The sequence below is a fragment of the Cricetulus griseus genome (genome assembly GCF_003668045.3).
Source record: "Cricetulus griseus strain 17A/GY chromosome 1 unlocalized genomic scaffold, alternate assembly CriGri-PICRH-1.0 chr1_0, whole genome shotgun sequence".
Taxonomy (NCBI): domain Eukaryota; kingdom Metazoa; phylum Chordata; class Mammalia; order Rodentia; family Cricetidae; genus Cricetulus; species Cricetulus griseus.
In genome coordinates, this window is record NW_023276806.1 from 210,587,640 (window position 1) to 210,606,627 (window position 18,988).

The window sequence follows — 18,988 nt, forward strand, 5'->3', positions numbered from 1 at the left end:
GTGTTGGGGTGAGGAGACAATACTTAAGTAATTTTGGAGATGTGAAAAGATATTCATGAAAATGGTGCTTTAAAACAGAAGAAAAGCCAGAAGTTATATAAAGAAAAACATCCACGGGCAGAATGCAAAGAAAGAGCTAACCCAGAAGACACACAGGTCCAAGTTCAGACATGTCAGTAATGTGAAAAAGGAAAACGTTCCATGAGTGACTCCTGCTAAATTTCCCCAAAACTGCCATGGTTAGACTTGTATTTTCAAAATTAATTTGTTCACCATTTCAAACTTATTCTCTCAGAATTTTTGAACACATAAAGTTAACAAGTACCTATGAATGTCAGATGATTTACATGTCACTCTCTGTTAGAAATGTTTTATGAACTGTCATTCCTCTTGGAGAACCTTGGTGCTCCGGGTTTGTTACTCAAGAAAGCTGCTGAGCATCGGGATTTTTAGCTTCTCATATTTTACCTGATTGGGAAGCCAAAATTCCATGAGTAGTGGTAATCAGCTGCCAAAAGTCTTTGAACTTCTCACAAATAAGAAAATCAACACGCTTGACCATTGAGGCATCTTCAGAGGGAACAGTTTTGATTTAGACAGCTAGATCCTTTTGCCAGACAATATTGAGCAAATGGAGATGATTTGAAATGATGATTTGAAATCCTTCCCCATCTTAATAAAGATGATATGTTGGAGAGATAGCAGATTGTTATGCTGTCCCAAATTTCTAAATTCCTAAGAAAAGGGATCTGCCAGAACTCTAATAAAAACCTATTTTCTTCCTGAGTGTAGTGTGCCTTCAGTGCTGCCTCACAGTACTTGCTAGTCTATTGTGCTACAATTTGATGTTCTGTGGATTTTTTTTTCTCCCGAATACACTACCAATGGCCTCTGACAATATTCGCTGAGCACAGTATGAATTCTTTTAATCCGCTCTCTATCACTCCATGTTCTATGCATAACTGAGCCATTCTCACACAGCTTTCATGTCACGGGAAGAAAGAACGAGATTTCCAACACCAGTATTATACTCATATGTTTCTACAGAAATACCAGCAAACTTTCTTCATATCTGCTATCCAGGGAGGGTCCTGGGGTGATTTAGGTGGTTACAATGAAACAAAGATACACACATACATGTGTGCACATACAGACTTAGCTCATCCAGGATTAAGGGAATTTTGTCTAGTAAAGTGGAAAGAAGATTCAAAATGCAAGTTAGAAAATGTTATAAGCATAACTTTTAAAGTAAGTGAATAATACTGACACATTGCAAACATAAACTGGGATAGCATGCTTTTTCTTCTCTCTTGATAAAGTTTAGTGTAAGATATTAATATTTCATACTTTTATGTATATGTTCACACATATACAGGTTTCTCCCATTACCTTGTAGGAATTCCTGGACCATTAACTCTCTCTGAGAATTGATTCCACACTCCCTCAAATATGACTTTTCATAAGCCAACTCCTTAAAAAAATAACATTTCATATATTTCCCAGACTATACATCAAATCTGTTGCATGCAAACATAATACTTTTACTACTTTCTTTGTGCATGGTGTTGAGAAGGAAAAATTTAATATATCTGTATGATATCTACATTAATGCAATGGTGGAATTTTGAAACCACTTTTATCTGCCATGTTTCCCAAATGAAAGTGGCAGCTAATTTTTATGGTAGTTAAACTGTGAACCTGGTTCACAATCTTGCCTCTGTGGCTGTGCCCCTATGGTATTATTAAGGCAGTAGTCTTTATTCCTCATCTTAGACTTTCAAAGTTGCTATGGATATAAGAAGCCTATCATGTGGCCATGTCTATACCGGAAAATGTGTGCAGCAAATTTCTAATAGAATTCACAGGCCTTTCAAGAGATTGAAGTAAAATATCCTGGCGTTTCCAAGTCAGGCTATAGTGAGTTCACCGCTCTACCTGTTGCATGCCTGGCTTGCTGTCTTCTTATAACATTATACTTCAAACACCCATGTATGAGTTTTCTTGCGGTGAGTGAAGGCTGTCATTTAAATTTTGAGGTAAATATGGCAACCGTACACCTTTCATGCAAAGTTACTGTTAGCAGTAGTAACTTTCTATGAAAATAAAAGGTGTGGGGGGGCTCTTCCAATAAGCAAACTTCTCTTGAGAATGCTTGAGTGGCTTGGAAAGAGATTATGCTCAAATATCCTTATGCTTTTATGTGCGGCAAGCATGCCAGATTCCTTGCCGCAATGCTGATAAACTCTTGTAGCACCCACAGTCAACAATATCTTTTCTTTAGCTGTCCTGATTCAATCAGTGACATTCACTGTTGGTAAATCCCCCACAGAGTAACTTGAGCTTACATGTGCCACGCCACAATACCAGTAATGACAAGATCCTGAGGGGATTTGAAACCCTACCTCAACAAATTTATTTCTGTTTTTCAACATATATTCAAAGCAACACTTTGGCATTGTAATGTGATTCTTGACAGGGTAAGGTAAATTCATCATGCTAAACTGAAATGTTTCTGGCAGATGTCTACTCTGTAACAATCAAATTGAGTGTACTGTAATATATGACAACCACAGTGCTACCTCTAGTTGTAAAACTTACAAGTATTATACTTTATTAATGCAAACCTGCAATGCAATTACACAATGCATTATCCCACCATGTTTTTTTCATTTAGAAAACTTTTTGCAGACAGCTTGCCAACTTACAAACAATGGAAAAAAATTTTTTAATGAATACAGGACGAAAAAGAAACAGTAACCTTTATATTTCAAAGATATTCAGGCATTTTGATGCTTTTCAAAATCACATGCCTGCTGAAACTTAAGAAAGCATAAAAGTGAAATGTTTTCTCTTATTAAATATTAACTTTTGCTCTCATGGAAACAGTCATTTATCCCAGATGAATGCTCTTCTTTAAGAGAAGAAATCATTAAAATGCCAACAATAAGCTGGGAACTCTTAAAAGTGGATAGTTTTTGCAATAACCTAAATATGGACACCATCTATACACTTCAACATAATTTATTGTATTTCAGCTCTAAGCACCTAAAACATGTTTTGTTTAAAAAATGAATGGCACCCTTTTGACTTCCTAATAAATTCAAAGACTCAACACGTGCCTTCTAATTTAAGGCATGCTCACTCAAAACAAAGGCACTGATGGGATCCAAACACCAAACCTTTTAAGTGTCTACTGCTTGTAGCTTTCCATGTTACAGTTTTCAGACAGCAGTAATTCCTGTTGCCTGGCTACTGATACTTTCAATAATTATTTCAAAATACGTATTTGCATGAACAAATAAGCTGCCAGTTCCTACTTGATGACCTAGTTTCCAGATAAATTGAGTTTCAGCCAGGGGATCTTCATTGGCTCCCTTTAAGTACTTCTCTCAGTAGAAACAACCCCTGACATTCCCCTCTCCCTCAAAAAACCCACCAAGTGGCTTTCTTTCCATCTGATAGCTTCCCTTTTTTTTTTTTTTTTTTTGCCTTTATTATTCTTGTTCTCCAAAGACTTCCTTAAAAGTCCTTAGGTATTTGCAACTCAAATTTAGATATTTACATTTGAAGTTAATTAATTAAGAAAAAGCCAAATGAGTCTTTCAATGTCTCCTTTATAATTATCTGTGAAAATTAAATACTTAAAATGGGTTTGGGGTGTTTTATTAGGATTATGGAAAAATAACATATGACACCTAGAGCTCAATGCAAGTTAGGTACCTCTCCAGGGCAGTAAACAGCATCTCAGAACAACACCAAATTGGAACATCTCCAATTGGGAATTTGAATCAGGTGGTGCAAAAAGACAATGATTGGCAAGAATATAGCTTTGGAAACTTTATTCACTAGTTTTATTGCTGCCAAGCAGGCCAAGCAGAGATTAGAGTCATCGAATACCTAAAACTGGTGCCTGGAACTGGATTTACTCAGTGCACTGGTTAGAGAATTATTCACTTAGCCAATTAATGAGTCACTAGTAAAGGAATGGTTAGTAATCAGCTGATTTAGTTTTCAGAGGTCAAGCTAGAGGTAGGAGTAACCCAGCAGAGACCTTTCCTGTTAATATGCATCCCTTTTGTAAGCTGCTTAGTCTGTGTCAGATTTTGAGCATGTAAATTTTCATAGTGTATTCTTAAAGACCAACAGCTGATGCTTGAGCATCTCTTCTCCGCCAGGCCCTCTGGATGTCTTTGTCCATGTCACATTTTCTTCCTTTCACTTCTATCACCTTGACCCCATTTCTACGCATCTAGCATCTAGCATCTAGCATGTACCCTATCTTTAATCTCACCCCACCCCTGCTCTTTGGCATATAGGGAGCATTAGTAGATTAGAGAATGGGAATATTTCATCCCAATTTGTCTCTTAAGATCAACTACCAGACCACCATATGTGCAGCCATGGTTACCATACAAACTTATAGGAATTTTGGCAAAAGTTCCTAATATGGGTGATTATTCCTGTAAGGAAAGTTGTAAGAACCTTCAAATCCAACATCGTGTTCGGAGAAACATAGCTTTTTTGTGTGTTTTGAAACAGGAATGTTCTTTCAAACTTTGATGAACTTGATTTAATTTCACATTCATATAGCTCATATGAGAATACAGGACATGCTTAACAAATCTATTCACCTGGGGGCATGCTTTCTGTTATCAGGATTTTCAAATGGGCTTAATTAAAGTCCCTCTGCCCTGCACATGTCCTTGCAAAGTCTTGGCACAGGTTTTCACCATCATTTGGATAAGTAAATCAATGCGCAATGTTTCCAAGTTGTGCTTCATCACCTCCAGTCCTCCACCTATTCCTTGATGCTATCCTCATTTAACATCCTCAGAGGCTTCATGTGCCCTGCAGGAAGGAGTCCAAACATTTCCAAAAAGCATTTCCAGTCTTGCCTAGTGTGGCTCAGCTAGGGTTCTCACCTCTAGTCCTTCTCCATCCTGACCACTTGTCACGATTTCAGAATAAATTGATGACTATGAACTTTCTCCACATCCCAGTAGAGTTATTCCCTCTTTTGGCAAAAGATCCAGGTTATCAGAAGGGGCCTGTCACTCTCACCCCTCTGCTGTCATGGACATTCTACTCCTCTCTCTATTAATTCTTATTCACTTTCTCTAAACTCAGAACTTGTTGGCAAACACCATAAGCAAAGGAGGGTCGTGTGCGCATCTGTGTATTCGTGTGTCTGGAGGCAGAGGACAGCATCTGCTGTCATTTCTCAAGCACAATCCACAGTGTTTTTGAGACGGTGTCTTATTGGCATAGAACCTTGCCAAGTAGGCTAGGCTTCTTAGCCAATGACCTGGGGAATCACTGTCTCTGTGTCCCCAGTGTAAATATTCAGTGCTATTATGCCACGTTTTTGTTTCAAGGGGACTTACAAAGATGATCAATAGATGTGCCTTAACTAACTTTGTGAATAAATGAGATGGCAATAAAACTATTACAGTTTACCTGTCTATGAGTGAACTGATACCCAAGCCTGGTAATAGAACTATTTTAGTTCAAAAGTGCTATAATTACTGAAGGCAAACACATATAAGTTGTTTTTATTGCCATTGGTAAGCTTATTTAAATACCCTCAAATAGATACTTGTGATATGATTCATTTCTAGACTAGGATTTCTGCTATAAATCTGTTTATGAGTGCTGATGCAGAATTATTTCAGATTGTGGGGGAAAAGTAAAACTCCATGACAGTCAGGGATACTGCCACTTTCTTTGTAAACCTAGATGTAAACTGGACCATTCTGAGCAGTGATGCTCGTTTTTTGCTTTCTCGAACCAATTTTTAATAGAATTAAATGACAGTGTGAAAGAAGGGTGATTATTTAAAAAAATTGTTGAGGAACTATCTGGAGTGTCCAGTGTTACACTTGTTTTAGAATATTTGACCAGCAGTCCATGATAAAGACACACAAACAGGCAAGGGATTCCCAGTATTAATGTTTTGAAAGAAATTTAGAAATACACAATAAAACGACTGGATTCAGACCTGTTGTTTTCTACACACACAAACTTACAACCTCATTAGTCAGGACACTGTCAGGAAATGGATAGCTCACTCAGAGGTCTTAAGTGAAGGGAGTTTTATAGAAGGCTGTTTGGAGAAGAACAATCAGTTGTAAGAGCATGAGCAAAGGGACCGGAGTGTTAGAAACCAACCAATCAGAAATGATTAGTTCCAAAGCCTGGAGAGGGAGGAGGAGATATCAGGAATCCACACAAGGAGAAGCCCTGGGCAGAAGGCTTATGTTTTGGGGAGGCCAACCACTGCCTATCAGAAAGGATATGAGTTAAAAACAATGCCTTTCTTCCCCTTTTTGGTTTCTACCAATGTCAGTCATCCACCAATGCCCAGAAAGCAAAGCACATAAAAGAGGCAGAGGTGACCAGGCATTAGTGGTACACGCCTTTAATCCCAGTACTCAAGGTAGAGGCAGGCAGATCTGTATGAGTTCGAGGCCAGCCTGGTCTCCAGAGTGAGTGCCAGGATAGGCTCCAAAGCTACTCAGAGAAACCCTGTCTCGAAAAACAAAACAAACAAACAAACAAAAAGAGGCAGAGGTGTTAAAGAGATATAGAAGGTAACTAGAGGATGAATGACACTTGACTGGTATAAAAGGCATTGATAATAAACCCCAGTCAGTAATCTATGCTATGCTGACTGAGTCAGTGAAGGGTTAGTACATGCAATGACAGTTAAGCACTCTAAATGGTTGATTTTATATATTGCTGAGATTAAGCCAGTTTAACCATTCAAATCAGGAAAGATGGAAGATAAGAACCATGACAAGTAGGATTTCATGTCACCCTCCTAGGTTGAAGCAGAAGAGTAGTGATTAAATCTGTTTATTCTACTAAACAATGTGTGAGATTTCCTAAGACATGGGCTGATAGAAAGACATGACCCAAGAATATCAATTAAGTATTCTTGCTTTATCAGTAGAGAAGGCATTGTTTTGGGAAGGAAAGTCTAGTTTTATGTCCCAGTTTTTCATCTGTAAAATGGAGGTGGAAAAATGTATATTCTGGAAGAACTGTAGTGTCGAGAAGATCAAATAAGAAAATGGATTTGGTTTTCTTTTGAAAAGCTTAACAAGCTCTACAAATGTCAGGCCCTATCACTTCTGGATGCTATCTCACAAAGCTGGTCCCTGGGTATGCACTTGCCAATCATCACGTCCTGTCTTTGGACTATCTTCACTTAACACATGGAGCACTTCACTAACTCCAACTGAAACATCACACACAAAGGAAAGATAAGCGGTGAGGAAATCCAAATGTGTTGGCAATACCACTGCATGTTAAAAAGAAAGAACGAGATTCACGTTGAACTTCGTTTCTGCCATGCATAACTCCTCTTTCCATAGGTTCTATTAACTTCAAAGGGAGCTCCGTGCATGTAAATGATTATATTTATTGGATGCGCCAACTCCTTCTTATCCTCCGGGCACAATTAGAAATATCATAGAAAATGAGTGTTAGAGACTTGGATCCATATTTGATATTCTATGGGAAATTTCCCATCGTTACAGATGTTAAAAATCCTGTGCAACAGTCCAGCTATGAATTTGTAGTACTCACCATTTTATATCCTTGGAGTTATTTTTTTGCCTGTGGTTTTAGAATGATCTTTTTTTTTTTTTTACAATAAAAGCAACTTATTCTCTTTATGTCTGTATAGACTGGTGATAGGCTCTTTGCAGATATACAACTTGGTCTAATAGTACAAATTTAGTCTGCATAGGCCCTGTCTCAGGGAACTGGTAGTGCCTCCCTAAGATTAGCCAGCCCATAAACACAGCAACTATGCTCTTGCTTTCATTTCACCTTGGGAACTGCTATTAGAGTCACTGCCTGGATCTACATTCCGGGATGCTCAGTTTAATATTCCATCCCCTAGACTACACTATGATTTCAGGGTTCATTGTAAATTCAGGCATTATCACTATCTTGTTACATAGTGAGTTTTCTCTGGGAGGAATCTCTTGAATCAATGAAAACCCCTTAATGTGTACAGAGCCCCGTGCCTTTGATAGCAATCTGTTGTTTGTTCACACTATATCCAGGAGACTTTCAAGATAATGGAAGTGTCTCCAAGACTGACTGTGACAAAGACCTTAATGTCCTCATTATGTTCTATCAGTAAATATAAAGATCCTATAAATGCTACTAGCCTCAGCAAAACTGTGGGGCATGTGTTTGTGTGTTTATAAATTCATCTAAGAGGACAAGTTAAGATTCAACTGTACACTGCTTTAAAATGTCACATGGAGGGAAAAATGAGCCTTTCAAAATAAATATAATAAACTGCCATGAGAGAATGTTATAATCACATGATGAAAACATCTGTAGTGTAACATACCCACATATAATTGGTGGACTGAAAGATACAAATCCTCCTATAGTGCTTTGATAAGCAATTAGTTACAAAGATCCTTTTCATGCCCACCTTGCACACCAACAAATAAAACTACATCAAAGTAATGTAGGTCCATCTTGAATTGTTCAGAATGAATAAATAAGAAGAGGCTAACTTCAGTAAATATTTATAAAGCAAAATAATCTGAAGTCTATATAGCAATCAAATTTCTAGTGAAAATATGTGTAAGTGGGTTTATTTTGAAAGGAAAAGTCCTACTCCCAGTGTCATAACCAATTAAATTCTCCAGGTAATGACCCCATTTGCATAGCGAGCGGAACCCACAAGTGGGAATTTTAATGGGTACACCACCTGAGTGCAGTAATTGAGAGTGACACAACTTGAACTACTTTTGTGCTTACCTCACTGAAAATTCTACTCAGATTATTTTGAATGTCAAGCTACAAGTCAAATTCCAAGATGATGGATTTGTTCTTTTTTTAAGCACCAAGTTTGAATAAAAGAAATGCATTGCATATCTTTGCTTTAAGTAATCTGTGTTTCTGTTTCTCCCCATTGCTTCATTTTCTTCACTGATTGGAATTTAATTTTGCTCATTAATTTGTGAATAATTAGATAAAAAGAAATAATGTCCTCAGTAGCTAAATTGCTTTTAGATTGCAATTTTATGTACTTTTCCCCTCCAGAATCTATGCTATATAGTTAAACTCACATAACAGTTTACTAAAAGGTAATTGTGTAAATATGTCTAATTATTCTTTCTGATGATCTAACAAAATTTAATGTAGTCAGTATTGTGGGATATTTCACTTGTCCCTTACCCTGATGCTGATAAAACACACTTTCTGTGGAGCTGATCAGAGAGGACTTGTCACCTGAAAGTGTTACTTCTAAGATATTCTCTGTATCTCTCGGGCACTATTCATGTCCTTGAAAGAACTGTGCACTCTGATTGAGGGATCCTATGACGGCAACATTAAATTATATAATAAAGGAGATTTTAAAACTCTAAGAGTCAGACACATGATGAACTGTGCTTTCCAGGTTTTGAGGTGACATTTCAAACCCTCTTTTGTTTCACTCTAAGATTGCTTTCAGTACTGTTTGGAGGTGTTTGACACTACTCCGCCACATCTGTAATTGGCATAGCATCCAGCAGACAGGCTCTGTACATCTTTACACTGCAACCTACCAAGTTAAGAAATGTATTGGTTCAATATAAAACAGCAGGCTGTTTTTAGACATAGTTACTAGTGCACAAGCTTTAATATGGCTTGGCTTCATCCTATAATGAGATCTTTTGGTTCCCTGCTCAACAGACTTTTATTCCTTTGGAAAAGGCTGTGAACTATGTCAAGTGGCTCGGATGCTTTTGTCCACCCTCTTTCTTGGCTTTGGAATGTAATTCCTTTGCTTCTAGCCCTTTATGCATCAGACAGAACTTAAGAACTGTTTCGATTTTTCAAGTTCAACTTAGAATTTCTGTGTTTGAATTTGCTTTTTCCCTATTCTGTTTCAAAGAATAAATTCTTTCTCAACTAAATTTCACAAACGGGGCTGTCTGGTAGTAAATACCTAATTGTAGAGCTATACTTTTCTTTGTCTTCACAGATGCATCTTTAGCTGAAGGTGGCTAATGTGTCAAAAGACAGGTTTCATAAAATGATTTCTTCACAGCCAGATAAATGAATCTGGGTTTGTACTTATCAAATAGAGTAAGGGGAGCATCCAAGATGGAAACAACGCACAAACAACAGAACTAGAAATGTGAGCTACTGTCCAACTGGGAGACATGGGACTCCTTATCTGACAACTGGCTGCCTCTGAGTTTTAGTTGTGGCCTCTGTGGAAAATATGCTGTCCCAGTATGATAAGAACAGTGTGGGACAGGTCTTTGCCCTGAAGGATTCTGGATTTTAGTTGGGGTCTGGTCATGATTTGACCTTCACCTCCAGATTAGCTGCTGTTGTCGCTAAAATTTGATCTTATAGGAAGTATGTTCAGACATCAGACCTTATTTTTTAAAAAAATTTATTTATTTATGAGGGAGAGAGGCTTCATGAGTTTCCGTGAACCATGTGCATACAATGGAGGCCAGAAGAGGGTGTCAGATCCCCTAGAACTGGAGTCACAAAGGTGGTTGTTAGTATCCTGGTGTGAGTGCTAATAACCAATCCTAGATCCTTTTGAACATGGGTGCTCTGAAAGAGCAAGAAGTGCGCTCAGCATTAAGCCCCAGAGACATGGATATTTTAAAGTAAAAGGTTCTTCCACTGTTCACTGGGAATTTTGCAGTGGTAAGGTACATGGTAAATTTAGTAACCAGTGATCATTTCTGCTAAACCAACTTCCATATTAGGGCTGTACCACAATGCCATTGTTCCCATAACTTTTTAAAATTTTAAACCAAGCCTCTAAAAATAATCTTAAATAGTTAATCATTAACGAAGCCTCTCTGAGGAGTTAATGTCTTCCTCAGAGATGTCAAGCTTCTTCCTTGGGTTGAAACTTCCTGAGCATCATGTCATTTCCTTGGGATACCTAGTACCAAATCACACACATACAAAAACACTCACAGAGATGAACACTGCAAGGAGTCCCCAGCAATAACAAGCACTTGGTTGAAAACATAAGTAGATGTGAAGGAAACCCTAGCAATATATTAACCATTGTTTCAAAAAAAATTGCATGCTACTGCATTAGTGTAAGAGAAGGAGAAAAATAAAATTTGATGAAATCTTATTGTCTCTCAGATTAGATGAAGCAATCCTGTGGACCTATAATTCACAAGTAATTGAAAAGGAGGAAGGTTTTTGAAGTGTTAAATTAAAAATTATCTTAGCAGTGTTATTAATATATTATTAAATATTAATTTTATATTAGTAATATTAGTAAATGATTGATTAGGAATACGGATAAACCTAACCACTAAGTAGAACTGCAGAAAGCAAGCCGTACACTTCCTTGGCTGGAGCCATGTTTGTTAGACAGGGATGTCTGGTGTATAGAACTTTAGCATAGAGATTTTATGGATAGAGAATGGAAAGTTATTGCATGGATTGTCTTGGCCACTCTTTGATCTGTTCAGATAACACCTACTGTTTAGATGAGGAAAGTTGTTATACTGTAGAGACACACAGCTATTTGGGAGAGGTACTGATAGGAGGGGACGAAGGGGAGGGGGCAGTCAAGATGCATTGTATGGAAAAAAAATTCTCATGAATATTTTACACCACTGTTTCTGTTAAATCCCAACTCCAAAACATCTCCAAATATTTGCCATAGTTGTCTTAGGTAGAAAGACTTCTGACAATGGAGTTTTGCATAAAATTCATTAAAGATAATACCCAATTTTGTAACTTGGAAAACTCACGTTTGCCATTCGGTGCCAGCATATACACAATAGCTTCTTTAGTTTCATAAATTAAAATGAATTCCTTAGATGAATAAATGAAATCAGTCTACTGAAACAGTAAATACTAGGGGGTCATTCAGGACTAATTCCAGCACTTGGGAGGCTGAGGAGGGGGACTTATTTGGCTTTGACATTACAGTGGGCTATATAGTGAAGTGCAAGCCAAACTTGGTTTACTGGATGAAATCTTATCTCAAAAAAAGAAAGAAACCAGGGAGGGAAGAATGGGAAGAGGGAGGGAGAAAGGTGGCAGGAAGAGAGAATGGAGAAGATAAGGAAGGGAGAAGGATGGTGGAGGAAGAGCAGGGAAAATAAGCTTATATTTTACATGCTGTGAATATTCAAAAGAACACTGTATTTTGATAGCAGGGCAGCGATGACTTGTGGATAAAATATCCCATAGCTTTCTCAGTTCATTACTGGGCACGAGCCTTGAAGTTTACATAGAGAGGTTGGGAAAGAGAGACTAAGAAATTTTTCAGAAAGAGATATGAAAGGGTAAAGAAATTCTTCAGGTTTTACATTATCATTGAAATAATTTAAACATAAGACAACTAACATATTAATTACGTACAAAAGGGTCTTGGAGCACAATAAAGAATTAATTTTTTTAATTTTACAATATCCAAGATAATACAGCTCCAGTTTGAAAATATTTAAAAGTGATGAAATGTCTAACTGTAAACTATAGCAATTAGTCTTGACAGCCATAGGATTCAACAAAACACTACATACCAGAATCCTAAAATATATTGAAACTGTTTCACATTTGCCTATTTTTCTTTTGAATTATACAAGATGCCTTAAGGAATGGCTTGCCTGGAGTAGACAGCTGAAGAAAAGTCCTATGTGTACAAGTATGGAAATTAAATTCTGGTATTCACCAATGCTCTGTATTATGGAAAAACATTTCAAATCACTAACATTTTCATTGCAAATCATAGCAGGGTATATTCGAGCATCAGACAAACGTATCGGTTAAACAATTTTACAGTATAATGAGTCAAATATTCTAATAATCATTAGGAGGCTTATCTACAAACAGATGCTTTTCTTCATCCTATGGCATAAGCACAATCTAACGATGGGTATAGGAAATATTAAGGTTCCCATTATAGTTGGCATAACAAATGAAGAAGGCAGTTGTATATTAGCATCGTATTTAAACCAACATTTTAAAGTGAATGCATGCATAAATTGCACTAGAAGGGAGATTCACTTGCATTCCTTTTTCAAAGAATATTTTAAATAATAATTTAATTATAAGCTAGGTTACTCTCAGTGGAAAAATGGGCATTCTCTTTCCTCATGTGAACACAAAACAAAACAAAAGCTCAGGTCTCCTAAAGGCCTACAGGTCTAGCTTGGCTAAAAGCTTCCTAACAATGCATTGTTTTCATCTGGAACTGGAAAGAACCCCTAAACCAAATATTCTTTCAAGAGCCTACAAAGAATTAGTCAATGTAACCAAATTATAAATTTGAAGAGAAAACAAAAATCATAGGAGGGTGTGTGTAAAACCAACCGCTCGCTTTCTTTCCTATGAGCTGACTTCATCACTATATAGTTAGTCTTGCCACAGACATACTTCTATACACTTTTAGTGTCTTTATAACCTGACAAATTGGCATAATTCAACACACAATTGGAATACTGATACCTGGTGGTGATGCTGGACATCTGAGCTCCCCTGTCGTGGATCCAGGATGTACAAGCTTGGGAAATACAAGACTGTGGCTACAAGTCAACCAAAATAAATAGAACCCCCTTAAACACCCCCACAGAAAGAATCCAATCTTTTAAATATAAGCAAGCTTTGGAAAAACCCCAAATCAGAATACTGGGATTTTTTTTTAACCTAAAAAAAAAAAACTAATTTAAATGAAAGTTGTTAAAAAGTGTTCTACATTTTTGGTAAAATATAGTTATGTTAACAAGGTATTATGTTTTCATTAAAATTTATAACACTTAAATTATGTGTAGGAAAGTGCATATTTGCATGAGTTTCGATTTTATAGTTTTAAGAAAGCTGTGTTGTAGAAATGTGCAGTGAAGGCACATTCTTTTTACTTGTTCAGAACACAGGCAGCTTGGGCCACCGACCTTAAACTTTTTCCTAAATTGAAGTAGCTCATCCTAAGGCATTCACAGTGCGACATCCTCCTTCAAGCTTTCCTCAAAAACCCGTTCTTCTCTTCTATTTGTTCTTCTGGCCTCTTTCCTTTCCAGTTCTGACGCCAGCATGCCTTCTGCTTCACTCTTTACAGCTCCCATTCCAACTCCAGTCTTTACAGCTTCCCTACACTGAATGCTTCTCTGAGAGAGAGCACAGTGACCTCACTCAGTGCTCTCTGGGTACAACACTGGAGGTGGAAAGCACACAGAAGAAACCAACATGGAAAGTCCCACATCTGTTTGTAGCTCTGCCCAAGGTGTGTACTTACTTAGAATAAGGAATGTTCACTTTTTAACCTCTAATAGATACATATCAAAGATAAGTGATCTGGTTTAAATACCTACAGAGCGATGTTGTGTTTAGGGCAAAGAGCTGCTGAGAATGATAAGGAGAAACAGATAGAAGACATACAACCTTGTTGGCTGAGTGTGTCAAAATGTCTTCCAATTATTATCATCTACGAAGAAGCTTCAAAAAAAAACCAGTTAGTCAAAACTTCACATATTAAACCACATAGATCAAGTGAAAGAAAAAGAATTTCAGAAATTACTTAAAAATAATGAGTTAACAGTGCAAACACTGAGTTGCTTCATGAGAATCTTACCATGTGTTTTTCTTTCCCCTACAAGAAATATTGTAAAATTGTCTCCAGTTTTAATACAAACAAAAGGTAAATCTTTATGAAGGAAAACAGATGCCACAGCATTCCATACAGATTTCTAAACAGTCCGAGGATTCACAACAGGCATCCATGATGCCACAGTCCATGTCACAAGGGCAGTTGCAGTCATTGCCCATCTCGTCGCCACAGCAGCAGCAGCAGGCTTCGGAAGTGCAGATGCCACATGAAGCTTGTCCCAGGACAATATTGCAGAGGGTCAGGAATTCACAGAACAAGCAGGCCAGGATACAGTGGACACAACAGTCTTCATTCACAGGCCAGAGGATAGCACATAGTGGAGAGAGAAGGAACACAAAATACATACATCATCCAGAAACTGGGAAAAAAAATCTGGTCCAAGTTACAGCTCAAATGATACACAGTCCTAGACTTCTGTTGTTGATTGTGAGCTAGATGTTCAACAAAGAGCTCAAGTTATATTCTAGAGGAGTGACCTCTAGATGTAGATGCTGGGCTAGAAAAGTGAGCTGTGATTGTGTGCATGGCTGTGCATGTGTGTTGGATTATCACTCTGACCCACTGTGTCTTGGCTCTTGGTCCCAGGTATTATGCTTCTGTGTGTTTTACCAATTGTTCCTACAACCTACTGTTCTTGGTAACACTCTGCTGAAATAAATTTCTAAAATAGAAAATGTGTTCATTTGTTCCACACATAGGCTTCAAAACTGGAAAGAAAATACATGAAAATATTAGACATATGAATCATTAATTCAATATTTAAACTAGAGTCCATTAAACTACAATCTGCATGTTTTCTTTTCCAATCAACTCACTTTCATTTTTCTTTTTATGTTACAAAAACATTTTAAGAGAAACAGTAAGACTCTCTAGTTGGGTCCAACTATAATTACCCGTTTTATGTACTTCTAACAAGAGGGATAGTAAACACCAAAAATGACATAATGGCTTTACCCCTTCCTTTGGTGACAAAGTAGTTTAATCTCTACCATTTCTTTATGCCTTTCTAAATAGCACTGTATTTCATAAACTGATAGGAAAAATAAACCCAAAAGTCACATACTATATTTATTATATATACCACAAAATGATTTCTTTAAAAATTTGGGACAGTTTGAAGGATTCATTGGTGGAAACAATTTATCAATTCCTTAACGTATGTAATAGAACCATATGACTAATATTTGAGACATCTGCCCAAGATCCAGGATATTTATACTTTTTATAGTACACACTTCGGGTTATTCTATGGATTTTATGCTGATTAGTTTGTTTACATGTTTTGTACAATGTGATTTGTACTGTACCGGGGAACAAGTCCACAATTTCATGATTGCTGGACTAGTGTTCTACCCTAAGCTCCATCAAAAATCTTCAGTAGAGTATCAGCCAATTCTGGGAAAACCAAAGGATACAGGGAATTTCCAAACACAAAAAGTTTGCTAAATGGTTGGCCTTGCTGTCATAGAAAAAAGTACTCCTTGCTCTGCAATGGTGCTATTCTACCAGTAGCTGTGACCTGACAGAACTATTCCATCACTAGTGTTACAAGTGTTTCTGCTGAGAAAAAGCCAACAGGAACATTTTACTTCCACAAACCTATCACTGGCATCCCAGTGTCAGTTTCCCAGACCAAGGAAGAGGTCAGTTTCTCTTCAGTGGAGTATTTGGAGGGCACCTGAAATAATGTCATGAAGGAGATGGGTCAGAACACTCAGAAGATAAACTCCAGAGCTGACTGTGATACTCAAGACTAACAAGACACCCCTTCTCTTTTATTAGTTTTCTTTTCTTTCTTTTTTTTTTTTTGTTTGTTTGTTTGTTTTTTCGAGACAGGGTTTTTCTGTGTAGCTCTGGAGCCTATACTGGTACTTGCTCTATAGACCAGGCTGGCCTTGAAACCACAGAGATCCGCCTGCCTTTGCCTCTTGGGATTAAAGGCGTGTGCCACCAAAGCCTGCCTTTTAAGAGTTTTAAGATGCCAAGCCCACTCACATGAAATGCTTATGCAGAAACTGAAAATAGATTAGAGTTGTGAGAATTTACATCTCTCCCATCTTCCCATAATAGCTGATTTTTATTTTGTAGTATCCAAACATTTCAAGAAACTTTTTTTGTTGTGACAAAAGAATTTAAAGAAAAACACTCAATGTGAGTGTTTAGACAATGAGAGTCTGAAGTCCACATGGCCTTATAAAGTTCCTGGTATGTAGAGCAGCTTTGGGTGGGTTCTTCTGCCAATTCTTCCTGCAAGTCTTTGTTGCTGGAGTTTTCTTTCCAGCCTAGTTTCACAGCCTCTTTGCCCCAAATAAACACATGGATGATATATTAAGTATAAACTGTTGGCCAATGGCTAGGGCTTCTTGTTGGCTAGCTGTCTTAATTATTAACCCATTTCTATAAATTTATGTATTTCCACATAGTCTTTGTTTACCAGAGAATGCCCAGACCTGTTACTCCTTTGTGGTCTACATGGTGTCTCTTCACGGTGCCTCTCTGCCTACCTTTCCCAGAATTCTCCTTGCCTCCTACTCCTGCCTATTCTCCTGCCTCTATTGGCCAAAAAAATGTTTTATTAATCAACTAATAAGATAAATATAAAGCCATTCCCCATCACATATTCATCCCAGTTTCCATTTGATAGTTCTTTGTTCATTTGAATTTTTTTTCAGGATGATATTATCATTAAAATTTGTAAAATATTTGAAAAGTTATAGAGAACTACTTCATAATTAAGAACATAGTGCCAAGGGCTCCATGTGATGCTGAATGCCTATAATCCAGTCATTGTCAGGGGAAGATCATAAGTTAAAGGCCATCCTATGCTGCATAATGAAAATTAACATAGTGTTTAAGTGGCAGCATCTCAGACCTATTTAGTGACTATTCAAACAATTGCACACACTGAGCAATTTCAACATTTCATTGAGAACTTACTTTTTATTCTACTATCAGAATGCTTAAATTTCAAAAATGAGAAAGGAAATTCATGCATTTCACTGAGTCTTCCTAATACTAGAACATTGCTTGGGCATATAGCTTCCTTACTTGTGAATCATAAAATATGTCACACATAGAATCATTTGTGTGTGATAAATCTATCAAATAAAAAGAGGGAAAGGGGAAAGAGTGTTTGTCCAATTGATCATTATATCTAGAGAGTTATGCCAAACATAATGGGGTCTGTACAATCCTAGTAGTTATTAGATTGAAGTAGGTGGGTGGCAATGATTTCCAGGCCAACATGGGCTACAGGATGAGGCCCATTCTCAAACAGAAGGCAAAATGAAACAAAACAAAACCATTGACCCCTGAAAAAAAACACGGGTTATAATAGGAGCTGTGTGATTCTATTCAAATAAATGTCATCCTGCATGAACTCCAATGAGCAGCATGATTTTCTCAGAGCCATTTGAAACATTTCTACCTTGACTCATATGGCTCATTTTCCTGTTTAGCATCCTAGTCAATGAACACACACCAATTTACCATTGCAAATCTGAAAATATTTTGTCTGCTCCACTAAGCATGGCTTTTGGAGAAAAGTGCATGCAAGTTTCTCAGAACACACATATTAAATAAGTAGCTGGAGGATACTGAGGTTATGGGATCGAATACATTCAATAGTATTGGGAAATAGAATTGGAAACTGTTTCTCCTAAGCAACTGCTCCATGGTTTATTCCTACTAACAAAGCAAGAGCTCATCCACATTTCTATCAATCATTGAAACTGTCTCAATTTTCCATATGACAAGTGGTTGAGTTTGACACAGTTCCCCCAAAGAGGTTTATTTTGCTTTGGCTAATATGGACTGTTTTCATTTCTGTTGGTATTCAGGTTTCTTCTTCATGGAAATGCATTTTTAGTGGGTTCACGCTGTTCCGCACATTTTGCACTTTTTTCCTCATTGGTTAGCATTCATGTTTTATACATTCAAACTACAAAGCCCATTGTGAAAAGGGATTGACCTCTCAGTGTATGACATGCATTGGTTAAAATAAAGCAACCAAATGGAGAGTGGGCCTAATCTGTAGACTTTGAGAGTTTTAGGGGTTGATAGCAAATGCCATTCAAATCTTAGAGTAGCTGGAGATACAAGATCACATGGTCAAGATGGTGAAGTGCAGCAGACAAAATGAGAAAAAAAATAGAATGAACAGATGGATAGGAATCATTGCCAATATTTGGTAGAAGAATCAAATGAGAAGTTTCAGTGTTTCTACTTTACTAAAGCCCCAGCGAGTAGATGGGCAAAACAAAATGGTCTTGCATTTTTGTTTTCTTCTTCTTCTTCTTCTTCTTTTGGGAGGGGGGCAGCAAACAAGGTCACAAGGGTGGCAGCAGACCTGGGAGGACTGTGAAATGA

The 18,988-nt window shown here is 37.3% G+C and overlaps 1 protein-coding gene across 3 annotated transcripts in view; it reads right to left on the reverse strand.

Moving 5' to 3' along the window:
* Positions 1–7,639: 7,639 nt before the first annotated feature.
* Mdfic (MyoD family inhibitor domain containing) overlaps positions 7,640–18,988 on the reverse strand; it is an 86,849-nt gene continuing 75,500 nt past the window's right edge. For 2 of the 3 annotated variants that reach the window (XM_027389933.2, XM_027389932.2), the window contains exon 5: positions 12,399–14,906. In XM_027389933.2, the coding sequence (XP_027245734.1) occupies positions 14,659–14,906 (248 nt within the window). In that variant the 3' untranslated portion in view covers positions 12,399–14,658. Of the gene's footprint in view, positions 14,907–18,988 lie in introns of all 3 variants that reach the window. The other variant, XM_027389934.2, reaches the window with a different exon arrangement.